The 15,892-nt window shown below is 42.7% G+C and overlaps 3 protein-coding genes across 3 annotated transcripts in view; 2 read left to right on the plus strand and 1 right to left on the minus strand.

The window, feature by feature from the left end:
• Positions 1–358: 358 nt before the first annotated feature.
• LOC306775695 (leucine-rich repeat neuronal protein 1-like) lies at positions 359–2,506 on the plus strand (the record flags this gene model as incomplete). The annotated part of the gene is made up of 1 exon (XM_079266173.1): positions 359–2,506. One exon carries the CDS (start codon positions 359–361, stop codon positions 2,504–2,506), a length of 2,148 nt encoding a protein of 715 aa, XP_079122299.1.
• Positions 2,507–3,684: 1,178 nt separating this feature from the next.
• On the minus strand, positions 3,685–8,724 carry sumf1 (sulfatase modifying factor 1). The gene is made up of 9 exons (XM_079266202.1): positions 8,416–8,724; positions 7,415–7,588; positions 7,173–7,247; positions 6,469–6,551; positions 5,711–5,833; positions 5,500–5,614; positions 5,204–5,317; positions 5,061–5,120; positions 3,685–4,372 (listed from the first exon to the last, which is right to left on the minus strand). Exons 1-9 carry the CDS (start codon positions 8,674–8,676, stop codon positions 4,271–4,273), a joined length of 1,107 nt encoding a protein of 368 aa, XP_079122328.1. The 5' UTR covers positions 8,677–8,724; the 3' UTR covers positions 3,685–4,270.
• Positions 8,725–9,147: 423 nt separating this feature from the next.
• The window catches only part of LOC306775503 (inositol 1,4,5-trisphosphate-gated calcium channel ITPR1-like), a 59,060-nt gene continuing 52,315 nt past the window's right edge, over positions 9,148–15,892 (plus strand). The window contains exons 1-3 of the mRNA XM_079265948.1: positions 9,148–9,364; positions 10,330–10,445; positions 12,742–12,812. Coding sequence (XP_079122074.1) covers positions 10,354–10,445; positions 12,742–12,812 — 163 coding nt within the window. The 5' untranslated portion in view covers positions 9,148–9,364; positions 10,330–10,353. The remainder of the gene's footprint in view (positions 9,365–10,329; positions 10,446–12,741; positions 12,813–15,892) is intronic.

The raw sequence follows: 15,892 nt of genomic DNA on the forward strand, positions 1-15,892 counted from the left end.
TTTCACGCTCTCTATTCCGCTGTTTTTCTGTTCATCTTATTCAATACGTTTTTGCAAACTGATAATCAAATCAGGCTTTATTATTTACAGGCTTTAACGTTGTACTTGCTTTCTGTCTTTTTTTAGGCTCAAACCTCAAGGTGAGGAAGTGAGAACAAACAAGACAATCAGCAGAGGCCAAGTTTGAACCAGATGATCTTCTGCAAATAACTCTCTCCTGGATTAGCAATCACCACTGTGGAAAGTGCCTACAGCATTCAGCAAGCAGTGAAGAAGACTAATGCTCATGAACGTTACCTCCAAGCCTTTCTCAAGAACCTCTCATCTAAGCTTCGTGTGAGCTGAAGGAGCAGACAAGATGGCGCTCAGTTCGCAGCCGTGGCCTCCTCTACTCTGGCTGTGTATGGGATTGTTTCTGTCCTTTCTGGCACCCGTATATGGCAAAGAATGTCCACATTTGTGTGTTTGCGAGATCCGCCCTTGGTTCACCCCCCAGTCGACCTACAAGGAGGCAACCACGGTGGATTGCAATGACTTGAGGCTCATGCACATCCCTACCAACCTGTCCACGGATACGCAGGTGTTACTGCTCCAAAGTAACGCCATCTCTCACACCAGTGGAGAGCTGGAGGCGCTGTTCAACTTGACAGAGTTGGACCTATCCCAGAACAATTTCAGCACTGTGGAAGCTGTGGGCCTCACAAGCATGAACCACTTGACCACCCTGCATCTGGAGGAGAACCAGATTAGCCAGCTGCCAGACCACTGCCTCGGAAACCTCTCCAATCTCCAAGAGCTTTACATCAACCACAACCAGATAAGCGCCATCTCCCCTCGGGCATTTGCAGGCATGCGCAGCCTGCTGCGCCTTCATCTGAACTCCAACAGGCTCCATGTCATAGACAGCCGCTGGTTTGAAGAAACACCTAACCTTGAGATCCTCATGATCGGGGAGAACCCAGTTATTGGCCTCCTAGACATGAACTTCAAGCCTCTCGGAAGCCTGAGGAGTCTGGTCCTGGCTGGCATGGACCTCACTGACGTTCCAGCAAATGCTTTTGTAGGTTTGGATAGCCTTGAAAGTATTTCTTTCTATGACAACAAACTGGTCAGAATCCCTCAACTGGCCCTTCAAAGAGTTCCCAATTTGAAATTCTTGGATTTGAACAAGAATCCAGTTCACAAAATCCAGGAAGGAGATTTCAGGAACATGCTACGTCTGAAGGAGCTGGGCATCAACAATATGTTGGAGCTAGTGTCATTTGACCGCTATGCTCTGGACAACCTACCAGAGCTGACAAAGCTGGAGGCCACCAACAACCCTAAGCTGTCTTATGTGCATAGGTTGGCTTTTCGGGACATGTCCTCTTTGGAGAGCCTGATGCTCAACAATAATGCCCTCACTGCCCTTTACCAGCACACTGTGGAGGCGTTGCCTAATCTGCGGGAAATCAGTCTGCATAGCAACCCATTGCGTTGCGACTGTGTCATTCAGTGGATGAGCTCTAACAGGACCACAGTGCGCTTCATGGAGCCCCTGGCCATGCTCTGCACCTCCCCACCGGAACTCAGAGGCCAGCGGGTTCGAGAGCTAAGGCAGCTGGAGTCCCCGGAGCAATGCCTGCCCCTCATATCCCACAACACCTTCCAGAGCCACTTGAACCTCGAGCTGGGCATGAGTGTCAGTCTCGACTGCAGGGCCATGGCTGAGCCAGAGCCTGAGATCTACTGGGTGACTCCTCTTGGTGGCAAAATCACACCGGACTCTGTTTCAGAGCGGCACCACTTGAACAATGAGGGGACCCTGCGGCTGTCTCATGTTCAGGTGGAGGATTCTGGTCGTTACACCTGTGTGGCCCAGAACACAGAAGGAGCCGACACACGGGTCGCCACCATCCGTGTGAACGGCACGCTGCTCGACAGTGCCGAGGTGATGAAAATCTACGTCAAGCAGACCGAGTCGCACTCCATCCTGGTCTCCTGGAAAATCAATTCTAACGTCATGTCCTCCAACCTGAAGTGGGCCTCAGCCACCATGAAGATTGACAACCCGCACATCACCTACACAGCTCGGGTCCCCGTAGACGTCCATGAGTACAACCTCACACACCTTCAACCTGGCACAGAGTATGAGGTGTGCCTCACTGTCTCCAACGTCCACCTGCAGACGCACAAGTCGTGCGTTAATGTGACAACACGTGGCGCTACCTTCGCCCTGGACCTGTCACACCAGCACCCAAGTGCGGCTGTGCTGGCTGTCATGGCGACAATGCTGGCTTTCCTCAGCCTGGCCACTGTGGGCGTCTACGTAGCTCGCAGATGGAAGAGAAAAAACTACCACCACTCTCTGAAGAAATACATGCTGAAGACGTCCTCCATCCCCCTGAACGAGCTTTACCCTCCGCTCATCAACCTGTGGGAAGTTGATGGGGAGAAGGACAAAGACTGCAGTGCAGAAGGAAAACCCTCTCCTGTTGACACCACACGCAGTTATTACATGTGGTGAGGACTCAGTAAGGAAGCCTGGCTGCCTCTCCAGCACCACAAAAGACACACTTTTGCCATTTTGGTGCAAAAGTCGACGTTGCAAATGTTTTTTTTTGTATTCTTAGCTTTGCTAATTAGAGGCAGAGTGATCAAGGACTGGATTTTTATTAGTATAGCGTATCGCCTTTGTTTGATTCTTTCTATCTTTTAATTGTTTTGGACTTTCCACGATTGAAGCTGTATTTAGCCTCCAGCTTGTCTTAGTTGCTATGCTGTTGTTTCCGTGGTGCATTTTTGACACTCTTTCTTTTGGGTTAATAATACAGCAGCAGGGGCCGACGGTCTTCTTGCAGCAGTAGTAGCAATCAGTGTTTCTCTGTTTTGTAAAACAGTTAATCTGTTGTGCACTGATAGATAATGGGGTTTGTATGAACTTCAGTTAAAAGCTGACAGCGGGGTTTAGACTTGTTAAACTGTCTACTGAATGTTAGCAATTGTGCAGTAATGTTGTATCAACTATACCTTTGAACTTTGTGATTTAAATTGCAAGAGAATAGGATTAGTGGTTTACTGATAAATGTGATGTTAATGCTAGAAATATTGTTTGCTAAAACATTTTGACTCTTTTTACTGAGGTGCATTAGAAACCTTCTGACCCGTTCACTCACTTATTTTGCTAGACTTTCGCTAATTGCTTCGTTCATTATTTTCACATGCGATCTGTAAACTGAAGAAGTTACAATAAATACCGTTTGGTTCTTTTGCAGACAGTTGGTCTTTATTAACTTCCCAGTTATACATGTTAGTTGGAGTCTTAATCGCATGTCTTTGAAGAACTTAAAACTCATAACTGTCTGAATCAGCTTCACGCCGTCACAGTGCTCACTACCCTGAATCATCCTTTCTGACAGAGCTTATACTCTGTCGGCTTAACTTCTCAATATGCGTACGAACGAAACACATACTGTACATTCACTCTGGAGACAAATAGACTGATATATAGATATTAGAGCACGTGCTGCCCTCTGGTGGATGCTACACTTTAGCTACATAATAAACCTTTATATGGTTGTCATATACTGTAGGTCAGTAATGATAAAACACAGAGTAATAGCAAAGTAGCACCTTGAGGTTTAGCATCAATTAACTAAACCTAAAGTTTCACACACAAATTCAGTGTAAAAAGTCACATTAAGCCAACAAATGCTTTTTATTAAGCCATGTTCAGGCCACAGACATTACAAACAATGTAAAACTAAAATCTTGAAAGAAAGAAAAATCAGGAAATCATGAACTTAACTCATTAAAACACACAATTACACACACACACAGAAGAATGGGATTAGGATCCCATTTGTCACAGATTCATCAGTGATTGTAAAAATTAGAATAATTTACAACAATCTAGAAAATCCACAGTCATTTTAAATTGGCTGTATAGTTTACATAGACTTTTAGTCTGTAGCTCGGCCAGCCTTTTTCTTGACAATGACAACTTGTACAACTGCTTGCAACGATTTGTTTTGACATTTACAAGATGCGGAGTCAGTCAGTGCTCTCTCCACCTGTGCTCCAAGGCGTAAAAAGAACAGATGTAGAAAATAAACTGCCTTTTCTATTCATTTCTTGGGTAACAAAAGTTATACACTTTTACATTTATGGCAATATCTGCTGGACCGGAAGACATTTTCAACAATTTAAATTCCTGTCCTTGGTTTACTCCACAACCAACACCGGTGTAAGAGAACAACTGGAACCCTGTGTTTAAGATGACCGGTTCAGGTCACTGTTGACCCTGAGAGACACAGCGGAAACCAAGATTAGAGGCTGCGCTGTCCGGAGTGTTCTGGCTACGGGCTTCACATCGGTATCTGTAACAGTAAGACTGGAGGAGAGGGGGGAGGAGGGGGAAAGGGACATTTACTGTGGAATTCATTTTCTCAGCAATGGAAACTGCTTTAACCCGTTTGTGCTCATTCACTAAGCCTGGCTGACTGTTGTCCTCCCTCTCATGGTTTATTCATATGAAACAAACTAGACCTTTGTGCCTACGACTTATTTTGCATCCAATCAGTCACATTCCTATGGCAACCAATGCTGGTGTTAAGCAAACTGAAATGGTGACCAGTAGGCGGCTACAATGGATTTGGAGATAAAGTAAATATACTATACGCATTAACATGAGTTTTCTTGCATTTCAAACTTAAATCAGAACAAACAGAGCCACTGAACAACAGCGACCGAGTATGAACGAGCACAGACACGACTGCACATTCCAGAAGAAAAGAGAGAATAAGAGCGAGGCGGTATTTCCCCTTTGTCATCAAACAATAGAGAGCTCCTCTTCTCCCTTTGGAAATGCTGATGTCAGAGCTGTTGTTGACTGGATCCAATACTTGCTATGAAACATCACAAAAGACTTCACTGCCCATAAAACTAACCACCCAGTGCGCTATTTTACCAGTTCAAATATGCAAGTAGACAATTTCTAATTTCAAGTTAAACAGATTAGATGTTGATCTTTTTTGTATAAAGCTACAGAGCATAATAGTGGTTGTCTTTTTTTTTTTTACCTTGTGGCACATGTAAGAGCCTCCCTTCTTCACCTTGTCTGTGCCGGACGGAGGACCCGTCTGAAAGAGAGAGAAATGATCAGATATCAGGGACAAAAACTAAACATGGGCAACTCAAAAGCTCAGAGGCATTGTGTTCTTACTGGGTTGTGTTGTTGATCTGTGGTGTGATGCACAGTCCACCAGTCTGAGGTCCATTCCCATGCATTCCCGGCCATGTCATACAGACCAAAAGCATTGGCGGGAAACGACTTCACCTGTATTTGTGTTTGCCAGAATGAGCATGCGACTGAGGGAACTTTCCAAGAACTTACTGACAAAAACAAATCATTTATTGCGGCAATGGCTCATGACCAGTCATCCAATTCCTCTCAAACCTAAATCACGATGCACCTTTAACACACCCATAACAACATCTCTCAATCTTTCATTTTCTCACCGGTGACGTTTTGATGTATCCGTCCTCCGCAGAGTTATGGTTTGGAAAATCCCCCTGCCAGAGGTTGGCGTAGTGTTGTCCTTCAGGGTTCAACTTGTTTCCCCAGGGGTAACGTCTACATACAGGGGCAGTATATGTCAGGCAATTGACATGTGACAAACCCCAGCACATAAGGCGTATTTTACAGTCACATAATGAGTAAATATCGTACCTGTCTTTAAGGCCGCCCCTGCAGGCGTACTCCCATTCTGCCTCTGTAGGAAGTCTCCTGTTGGCCCAGGAGCAGTAGGCTACTGCATCCGCCCAGGACACATGCAGAACAGGATGGGCCAGGCTGCAAAAAACAGGTTGAAAGTTAATGCCTGAGCTTGTATTTGGTTTATCAGTTTGCTTTGCCAAAATAAAGAACTGACATAATGAAATAAGAGGAAAAAATGCCGTTTGACGACAGCAGTTGGGAGTCAGACTAATCAAGTAGGTTTTGTCTTTTCACTGCCAAATTCCCAGTGTTTCACAGACAAATGTTGTAAAAATTTCAGTGGCGGGTGTTGAGAATACTTGCAGTCCACAAATAGGCACAGAAGCCCCATCAATTTCATCGGACAGCATGTGTACGAGCATATCAGGAGCCAATCAGCGGTCTAAGTAGTATATTTGCTTGTTTCATTTTTCATTTTTCCAGTTTGACGGATACGTGTTGGATGGAAGTTTGTCCTGTTGGATGTATAGGAGGTGAAGTGCGTCAATTAATATGCAAGTATGTATTTATATTCAGTGTCTTCATTGTCAATATAGGATTGGTAAGTGTTTAGTGTTATAATTGGTGTAGAATACTATTATTTTATATCACATATATAAGTATTATTTATAATGAGGTTTTAAGCACTATCGAACAGGGGGACAATAAATACAAAAAACAAGGTAAAATTGGGTATTTGGGGGTTTCTGGTATATGTGGTGTCTTCCTACATGTTTGTGATGTTGGAGTCTGGACCATCAGGGTGTCTCCAGTTGGCCCCTTTCACTGGAAGCCACCAGGGGGCAGCAGCCACCTAAAAACAAAGTGATGTAAACAATGGTTACTGACTGATGTTATGCTTCTTTCATACTCTCCATTCTATTTTCTCTCACACACACATAATTCTGGGTTCATCTAGAATTGTCTTTGGCATAAAGAATTGCAATTATACTGATGGTTTCCAGTATTGCCACACTAATGGGTACACAGTGCCTTCTCAGCCACATGATCAGGCTGCACATGACAGCTGAGATGAAGCAGCAAGTTCCCTGATGTCTGGCTTTTGTCTGTGGGAGGCCTGTGTCTATATATATATATATATATATATATATATATATATATATATATATATATATATAAAGACGAAAGAATGTGCGACCGCAGGCTGGCAGGTTTTCCTGTGCTTAGTACACAAATATTACTGTAAAGATGTTCAAATAAATAAAAATAAAAACACAATACACAAACACCGTCTTTCTTCTCCTCACACGGCTCATGTGGCATTTCATCACAACTGAGGAATGTCTATTTTATTAGTTTTATTGTTTGGAAATAAACGGAAAGAAATAACAACATTCAAATGACAGACAGACAGACAGACAGGCTAAAGAAGTGAGTTGTACAGGTATGGCGACAGTTGATTTGTTGTACTTACTGCTTGGGTGATTTGGTTTTTCACACTCTCGCTCAAAATCCCCTCGAATACAAATGAGTCTCCAAATGTCTCCGCCTGAAAGCATGAGGTCAAAAACGCTTTGAGCAATGATGCCCATTAACCTTGTGACACTGAAATAAACACTGCTGCAGATTTGCTTTCGTAGTAATTGGTTTGATTGTTGAAATACATTTGTAATGAATTCAAAAACACAGCTTGTGGTTTAATCTTGAGATACATACCTCAGTAATGTATGCTGTGGCATTTACAAAGCTCTGGAACTGTTGGTTAGTGACTTCCTGGATGTCCATGTAGAAGGAGTCAACATGCACCAGCCTCTGAGGTCCCTCACCATCTGCAGGGATGCCTGGATTGTCCGTTCCCATCAGGAACTGTCCTCCAGAAATCAGCACCATCTGTATGGAAGAAAGAGACTTGTTTTTTTTGCACAAGTTTGACCAGATTATGACCTTAACATGAAAATGCATGTTTTGTTTATCTAATGGGGTCTGAAAGTATGACTGGGCGTTAATTCAATATGATAAATTATCGTGTTTCAGCAGAATGATATCGTGATGAAGTCATATGTGGAGATATTGTCATACACAATTGAATCATCTAAATTGATAGTAACAAGCACATACCAACTCAAATTTCTTAGAAAATCTGATTTGATAAGAATTCTGTTTACCAGAATACCCCAGTGTAGTTAAATCTAATTATTGGTTAAATGTGATTACGCTACTACTGTATTTGTGTTAATGCATGTAAACATAGTCAGTGATTAGCTGGTAATATTATTGTTTTTCTAAAGCGGTTGATGTTAATTTTAAGTTATTAATAAAGAAATAAAACACAAATACTCAGTACTTTTTATTTGTCACGTATTTAATTCACAATGGAGCACACACAAATATGTACTATCATGTGGTTATTTCATATAGACTATTGAAGTACCAGAAAACGTGCTATATGGTGATATATGTTGTTATACATATATCACTATATGAAATGATGGTCACTATTATATCGTGATGGTCATGTTGCCCAGACTCAAAAGGGTGTCATCATCATCCATCTTTGTACCTTAACTTTCAGTTGAGGTTTACATGATGTTGAACACCATTTCAGGATCCCCTGGTGATTAATTGAGAACATAAAAGTCTCAGAAGGGACCTTTGTCCCATGTCTGCTCTACTGTGAACTGTTCAACAAAGTCAAACGGACGGCAGTGATGGATTACCTGACTCTGCGTTTTCTTTTCATCTCCCTGAGCCTCGGGCGACCTTTTATTCGCGCCTCTTGAGTATTTGTTATCAGGGTCTGCAGAGGCTGTCCTGTCCTCCACGTGCTCCAGAGCAGCGTCTCTCTTCGGGTTCCCACAGCCGCAGCCCGCTGCTCCCTGCGGGACGGTGGACTCCGACCGAGCCCCGCATGAACCCCGAATATACAACACTCTGTTCACACAAGTAAAGACGAAAAACAAAGCAAGACAGCGCACCATTCTTGCAGGACGCGGATCAAGAGCTGCTCATTTTGTTTACGCTCTCACTTCCGCAAAGTCACGTGGTCAGCCAGCTGCGTGCAATGTAACTATTTCCTGCCCGAAGTGAATATTTGTTAATTTCTAATATTTGTTAATTTCTGTTAAAATAATATTGTTACATTGCAAATCATGTTTAGGGATTGTAAATATAGCAGATGCCCATTTTGATTTAAATAAAATAACTTCCCTTAAAATATCATTCAAGTAATTGTTCAAACAAAACCAAACTAGTGGTGAGTGTTTGAACGTTTAGCTGTATCGAATAAGAGACTTTTTTTTCGCACCGCAAAAATCAACGCTCCAAGGTGTGAGCGATAGCACATCGTGGTTTCCCCTGGTGGTGCGATGGGACCACATGGACATCATTTCCCGGCTATCAACGCTGCGGCTGTTTGAGAAGAAGAAGACGAAGAAGAAGAAGAAGAAGAAGAAGTGGCAGCGAGCCAGGCAGCTCAGCCGAGGAGCCAGTGTGCTGCCTGCCTCAGCGAACACAGCCCCGGAGCTCCGACGGCCGCGGAGAGGTGAAAGAGTTGACTCAAATAACTGGGTCGTTACAGCTGCGGAAGAAGGCTGGATCTCCCCCTCGGCTCAGCGGTGAAGAGGAGAGCCAATGTCGGCCAGAGAAAGCTGAACACCCACGACCGAGGTAAAGTTTAAAGTTTACCATCCTGTCTTAGTTTCTATCTCCCCTCGTATCGGAGGGGGGGACAACATATTTAGTTCGCTCTCCTTAAATGGTTAACAAAATGCTCACATCTCATCATGATGTCGTCGTTTACACAAACGGGGACCAAAAAACAATCACGGAAACGAGTCCGATGATAATTTCGGATGACTGTGAAACGGTGTGATTGCAGATATATGCCGAATCAAATGACAGCCCACCATTGGACGCGTTTACTCAAGTTTCATGTGCGTTTTATTGCATCAGATAAACGGGCCTGTGAGGATGATGTGCACTTCTGTGTAATAGTTGACCATTACGTGATTTACGACGTTATTTTGGCGTGCAACAGACAACGCGCCCACCAATAGTTTTGTTTGATGATGTATCGACCTCAGTGAGAGGCAGTGCCTCAGAAACAAGCGGATAACCTGAGTGTCGTGGACCTGTAGTGCCCACATCTCAGCTTCAGCGGCGATGACCTGTTGCAGGTGCGCACACCTTCCAGGTATAGCTGCAGCTCGTACTCATTAACGGTCCAGCCCTTAGCCACAACACAAACGGGTAACAGTGGCATCCGAATTTCCCTGCAAATTCTTGCAGGTAGAGAGTAGTATCAGTGTTGTGTCGCAACCTCTCAGGGAACCCTTTCTTTTTTAATATTGCACTGCCACCTCACTGGTAACTCAGTGGCTACATACATGTGTGTGGATATTCATAAATGCAAATTCAAACTGGTTGTAGTCGCAGGTAATTATGAGAATCGATGGTGTTGCATATCTGAAGCTGAATAAATGTAATTGTAGATCATTATCACAAACATTACAGGTAATATCTTAACTGATTTCAAAGCAAGGATGCGTCTGCTGCTTTTTAGACTTTTGTGATGAGTGCATATCTGATATTGGGACTATGTGACTAATTTGTTCTCCTTCCCGCTGCTGTAGTTGTTCCCTGTGTGTGTGTCAAACATGTCGGACAAGATGTCCAGCTGCCTACACATCGGGGACATCTGCTCCATGTATGCAGAAGGATCCACCAATGGTTTCATCAGCACCCTGGGGTATGTCCACTCTCGCTGGCCGAACATTATGTGTGTGTGGGCCCGCCTCACACTTTTCTACGATACTGCAAGCGGAGCAGTATTTGGAAGGAAGTCACACAAGTTCACTTTTTCTTTCTTTTTTTTTTGAAAGTTTGATTTAGCGACAACTAAATTTTGGTGCTATCAGAAATGGCATTTTCATTGGACTGTGTGTGCCTGATGAACGTTTGCATGTGTTTTGGGCATCCCTTCCCACCGCCAGTGACGCGATGCGATTAAGAAGCTGAGGCGAGATGAATAGATGCAAGTTTGCATTTTATCCCTCAGAAGAAAGCTGTGGAAACAGTGGGAGGCATTTGAAGTGGCGCTTTGGCAATAGCTGACTGACAGTGTTGGGAGAAAAGGAAATACAGGGCTGATAAATGCTCAGTTAATGATCAAGAGAGTGTGACAGGAGTGGGTGTGGAGGGCAGATTTGGAGGAAAAATACCAGACTTGTGCTGCGTACAATACTCAATGCTAATGGTTAACCTCTTATTACAAGCCACTCTATCGCCCACACAGTCGCAGCAATGTTGTTGTTTTCAGTTCTACCTCATATTTGAAACACAATAAAAGCAGTTCTGATTTTTTTTTACATGTACGATGCATATTGATCACATACATGGCCTGGAGTATTGATTAATTGGTCTTAACATATAAAATAAAGACTCACACTTGTTGCACTTCCTCTTCTGTTGTGAATGTAAACACCGCAATAAGAGAAAGTGTGCATTAATGTATTGCTGGTAGAAGCGACAATATATTAATGTTAAGGTGCCGTATATTGTGTCTAGCATCTCTATCAGGAGATCTCTATCTCTCAGTGTCCATGACCCCCCTCTGCTCATGAATTATGGAATGACCACCAGCAAAGACACTAGAGACATTGTGGCCTTTCTCAAGTTCCTGTGCTTCCCACACACACACACACACACTCGCACATACGAGTGCACATAAGGGCACTCCTCCAGCTGAGCAGCTTTCCAAGCTCCTGTTTTGTAACTGGAGAGAGATCTCTGTGAGGTTAAAAATGTTAAAAATCCTGTTTTGTAGCCTGCAACAGGACCTCTTTGACTGGTGTTAAGTACTAGCTGGATTAGAAAATGATGTGCATAGTCTGCTAATGCAGTTGACTGCACACACATGCTGTTTGGTTTCTTATACTTTCTCACTTTTTATCCAAGTCTGCAGCCTTGTTCCTTGAGGTGTAGCGACTGGAGCAGTAGACAGGTCTGTTTGGACAACTGCAGACATTCCCCGGGAAAAGGCCTGAAATGGATGTGGGATTTGGCTTGTGTCCAGCCAAGTGTTATTCTAAGGCAGTAAAAGTCAAATTTGTCACCAGACATTCCCGCCTGCCCACAGGTCATCTAATCCAGCATGATTTCATTATTGCGTCGAGCATCAATTGAGTATTTATTCTGCAGCTATGCAAGAGGTCTCGGTAAAAGAGGAGTCGAGTTTGGAACATGCTGAAGCTTTTGTTGGGATGCTTTGCTTTGGCCACTGCTACTGCATGTTTATCACACCCAAAGCAGTGTGCACACGATCCCACAGGGATTATAAAGATGCCGTGGCATACAGTAGCTCACATACCCAAGTACAATCTCAAGACCGCTCCATAAACGTTTTCAATGGTGCTTCATTGACGAAAACGTTGGCTTATTGATTGATTGATTTTGTTCGTCAAATCATTGATCAATTTAGTCGTTTTAGTAATACTTGACGCTTTTTTGAACATTGAGATCACCGCTTTCTTAAATTTCTTTTTTTGTTTTATATTGCTGTTAGTTAAATCACATTTTAGAACATTTTTGACATTGGATTATTATCAAAAAGTTACTCAGAGATGAGTCATTTAGGGTACAACTACAGTAGAAAAATCTGTTATTTATGAATATTCAGCTTTTTTGAATATTACTTTCTTGACTCATTGTTTGGTCTGTCACATATCACAGTTTTCCAAAATCAAAGCCAAGGTGATATCTTTAAATTTCAGTTTACTATCATGAAATGCAAAGAAAGACATTTGACAATCTTTATCATTATTACCAAAGAAAATGACGAATGAACAGATTAAGATTATTTGATTTTATTTGTCGACTAGTTGTTTCAGCTCAAGAGTAAATAACAAAAACATCATAACTTGCACAACTTTACTTTACAATTACTGTGTCTAATATAATTAAACTACTTATACGTGAATGTTAACGAGATGTTAAATAAAATGCCCAGCCTTTTGAAACATTATGATGTGTTTTTATATACACAGCTTGGTGGATGACCGCTGTGTCGTCCAACCTGACGCCGGAGACCTCAACAACCCTCCAAAGAAGTTCCGAGGTAAGAAACCCAGTAGACTCCCCTGGTCCTCCTGAGGCCTGACGTCATGACACTAACTGCTGTCTGCTCATACTGCTGGCTCTGTGAGAGAATGTGTTATGCTGTGTTCCTTTGGTGACAGCCACAATATCTCTGCTCACTGGACTTCAAACAGGGGACTGCCGTTGACAATGTTATAATGGTGTGTGAGTGCATGTTGAGCGTGCATGCTCATGCATCCACTCATGTCTTTATAGCGCCGTGTGCACACTTCGCTTGTGGCGGCAGAGGCTGATAGAGAATCAGCTCGGATGTTGATTTGTTGGAAAACGACACGCTTGAAAAGCTGCTTTTTAAACAAAAGCCTTGAGATGCCTCTTTAGGCGAACCCGCTATTATTAGCTCCCATACAGGAAGTGGAACTCGCGACCCTCGGTTCTCAGGCTGGAGGTTTATATCTCTGTGGCGAGGTCTGGCCTGACCTTGAACAGAGAATATCAGGGTATCGAATGCTTGTGTGGTGTATTTTATGGTGCAAAATATAAAAACTGCATTTTTTTTCTTGCAACATCATTGGACTTTTGGTGGGTAAATTATGGTTAATAGATAAAGAAAGTATGTATGACCAAAATATGTTTTTTTTATTTTTATTTTTTATTATTGGCTGAAGATCTGTCAAATCCATTGGACTTTGCGATGTCAACCAGCTTGACTTCAAAGTGTTTGACTTTGAAGCTTGATGGAGAGTGAACATTCCACACACGCATGCTCACGCTTTGCATTTGGGATGCTATCTGCTGTCTCTAGATTATAATGATTGCATCGTATTTAGAAAGTTGAACGCTTTTGATCTGAGCAGTGCCCACAATGCTCGGCTCTTCAGTGGCTCTGTGGTGTCCCAGGACAGGTTATCATCACGCCCTAGAGCCGATTACTGTCACCGCGATTAACACGGGCTGCAGACTGAAACCTCCTGCAGCAACAAGGAGGACGACGAGCCTTTTGCTCTCAGTCTTTGTTGCTGTGTGTATTTCTGTCAACTGTCAAGTGTATTCCTTAGACCTGGACCAAAGGGTGGGAATAAGTTTCATATACTTTTCCAACATCTCTTTTTCCATCCAAACTATGATCTACATCAGTCATCGTCATACAAGCATAACAATCTACAGTGTGCAGTCATTGTGTTTGTCTGTCTCTGCTGTAAAAGGGCTCTGAAACCATTAGATGTAGATTAACTCAAAGTGATGTAGCTGGACTTTGACAGCACGTTTGTATTTACTGTATGGGACGAGAGGTACATCATGCACGCTCCATCATGCACGCTCCAAACTGTTTGTTTTTTGTGTGACTAATTTCAGCAGCAAACATGAGCCTATTGCCTATTGGCTCACTTATGCAGGAAGGGTTTCACTAATTACGTCGTCTCCTTTATAATCTTCCATCCTCCCACACTCTTGTTTTCCCTCGACTCACTTATAAAACTCATCAAAAGGTACGGTTCACTCAAAGTAAAAGTCCTGTTCTTAATCTGACCCAGCGCAGTGCACTGAATGTCTTTAAATGATGGCAGGATATCTTGTAGAAGTTTCGACTTGCCATTTTTAATCGAGGTGTTTTTCAATGTTTGGGCAACAAATAAACACAAAAATGAAATGTGTGGCTGAAGCTGTGTGTTCAAGAGATGTATTTGTCATTGTAACAGCATGTCTCTGCAACACGTTGGTAAGTCCTTCACTGTGTCAGCTGGTCTTGACCAGAAGGGGCCTTCATGTCGCTGTGAGAGGCCTCTGGATGTCTACCAGATGTAAAGATGGATACTATAGGATCGTCTGGTGAAGGATAAATAGAAGAGGTTACAGTGAAGACAAATAGTCTGTAATGTAATAAGAGGTCGCCATTTTTAGGGACAGTAACCAGCTCCTTTAATGCATGGCAGTATACTGATCATGGGGAGTACTACTCAGCATGTTAAACTTGTTGTGTAATGTCTGCGGCTCTGAATGAGCTTCATCAAGTTTGACGAAGTAATGCTTTTGATGTCTTCATCAGTCGTATCTCAGCCTGGAGACTGCAACATTTATCACTGAAAGCCTGCGACACAAAGTGGAGGTGTGGAGTTTGATAGATCCTTTAACAGGAACGGAGGATCTGATGAATATGCTTTTGGTTGCATTATGGGAAATGTAGTGTTTGGAGCTTTACCCATATTAGGGACTAAAAGTCAGAATTTCCAGTGAGCCCATGCTGCTTCAGTTTTGACCATTTGTTGTTTTTTTTAAACACTGTCGCTCTCTAGTTTCCCCAACTTCATGAAAGTGCAATACTAAATTGCAATATTAAAATAGCTTATTTTGACATTGCCTCCTTTGGCATAAGAAACAGCCTGTGTGCTCTTGAAGGGAGGTATTTACTGAACTTAAGTGAGGTTTGCAAAGAAAGATCCTAGAAATGAATGTCACAAGTATTAGCACAGGGCAATTCGTAGGTGTCATGTCACCTGCAGAGGGCTTCAAGTCAATAGAACTTTTCAAAGCAGACATTATGACTCCTCAAAGACGGGTGTAATTAACAACATTAATGATGGCTGCTTTCCATGTAATTGTTTCAGGGTTCTGGTATGATGCATGCTGGGTCACTGGGCCATCACTCATGCAAAATCTTTTTCCCAATTCCATAATTTCTTACAAAAACTGCATACTGTATTCCAGTCTTCATAGTATACTGTTGCAGTGGATATTTTCACATTAGACGGTAGGAAGAAATGGGTGTAAGTTCTGAAGTATATAATGGGGACATTCTATTTACATTACAGTCATTTTTTAGCTACTTCAGTTTCAGGGTTGTGGTGTTTTGCATGATGACACGCTGGCACACTGGTGTGGTGTACTTGACCAGAACATCCGTTTTATGTTATTTGCAACCTGTGTTTTTTCTACTGTGACTCGTCAAAATGTCTGCTTTGAAAACAGCCCCAACTGCGACTTTACGCTGCTGCTGATTAAGCTCCACAAAGAAAGTGCTAAATGTCTCTCCAAAGATGTTTTCTTCTTTTTTCATTCCATCAGGGTCTTTCTGGAGCCGTCTCACTACTATTTGCCATT

Source organism: Melanostigma gelatinosum (genome assembly GCF_949748355.1).
Source record: "Melanostigma gelatinosum genome assembly, chromosome: 3".
In the NCBI taxonomy this organism is placed as follows: domain Eukaryota; kingdom Metazoa; phylum Chordata; class Actinopteri; order Perciformes; family Zoarcidae; genus Melanostigma; species Melanostigma gelatinosum.

Excerpts from the sequence above, each read along its gene's own strand:
- sumf1 (XM_079266202.1), bottom strand. The coding sequence starts at position 8,676 with ATGGTGCGCTGTCTTGCTTTGTTTTTCGTCTTTACTTGTGTGAACAGA. Across the intron at positions 5,615-5,710 it reads AGGGGCGGCCTTAAAGACAG|ACGTTACCCCTGGGGAAACA; the intron begins GTACGATATTTA and ends CCCTGTATGTAG. Across the intron at positions 5,318-5,499 it reads GATACATCAAAACGTCACCG|GTGAAGTCGTTTCCCGCCAA; the intron begins GTGAGAAAATGA and ends ACACAAATACAG.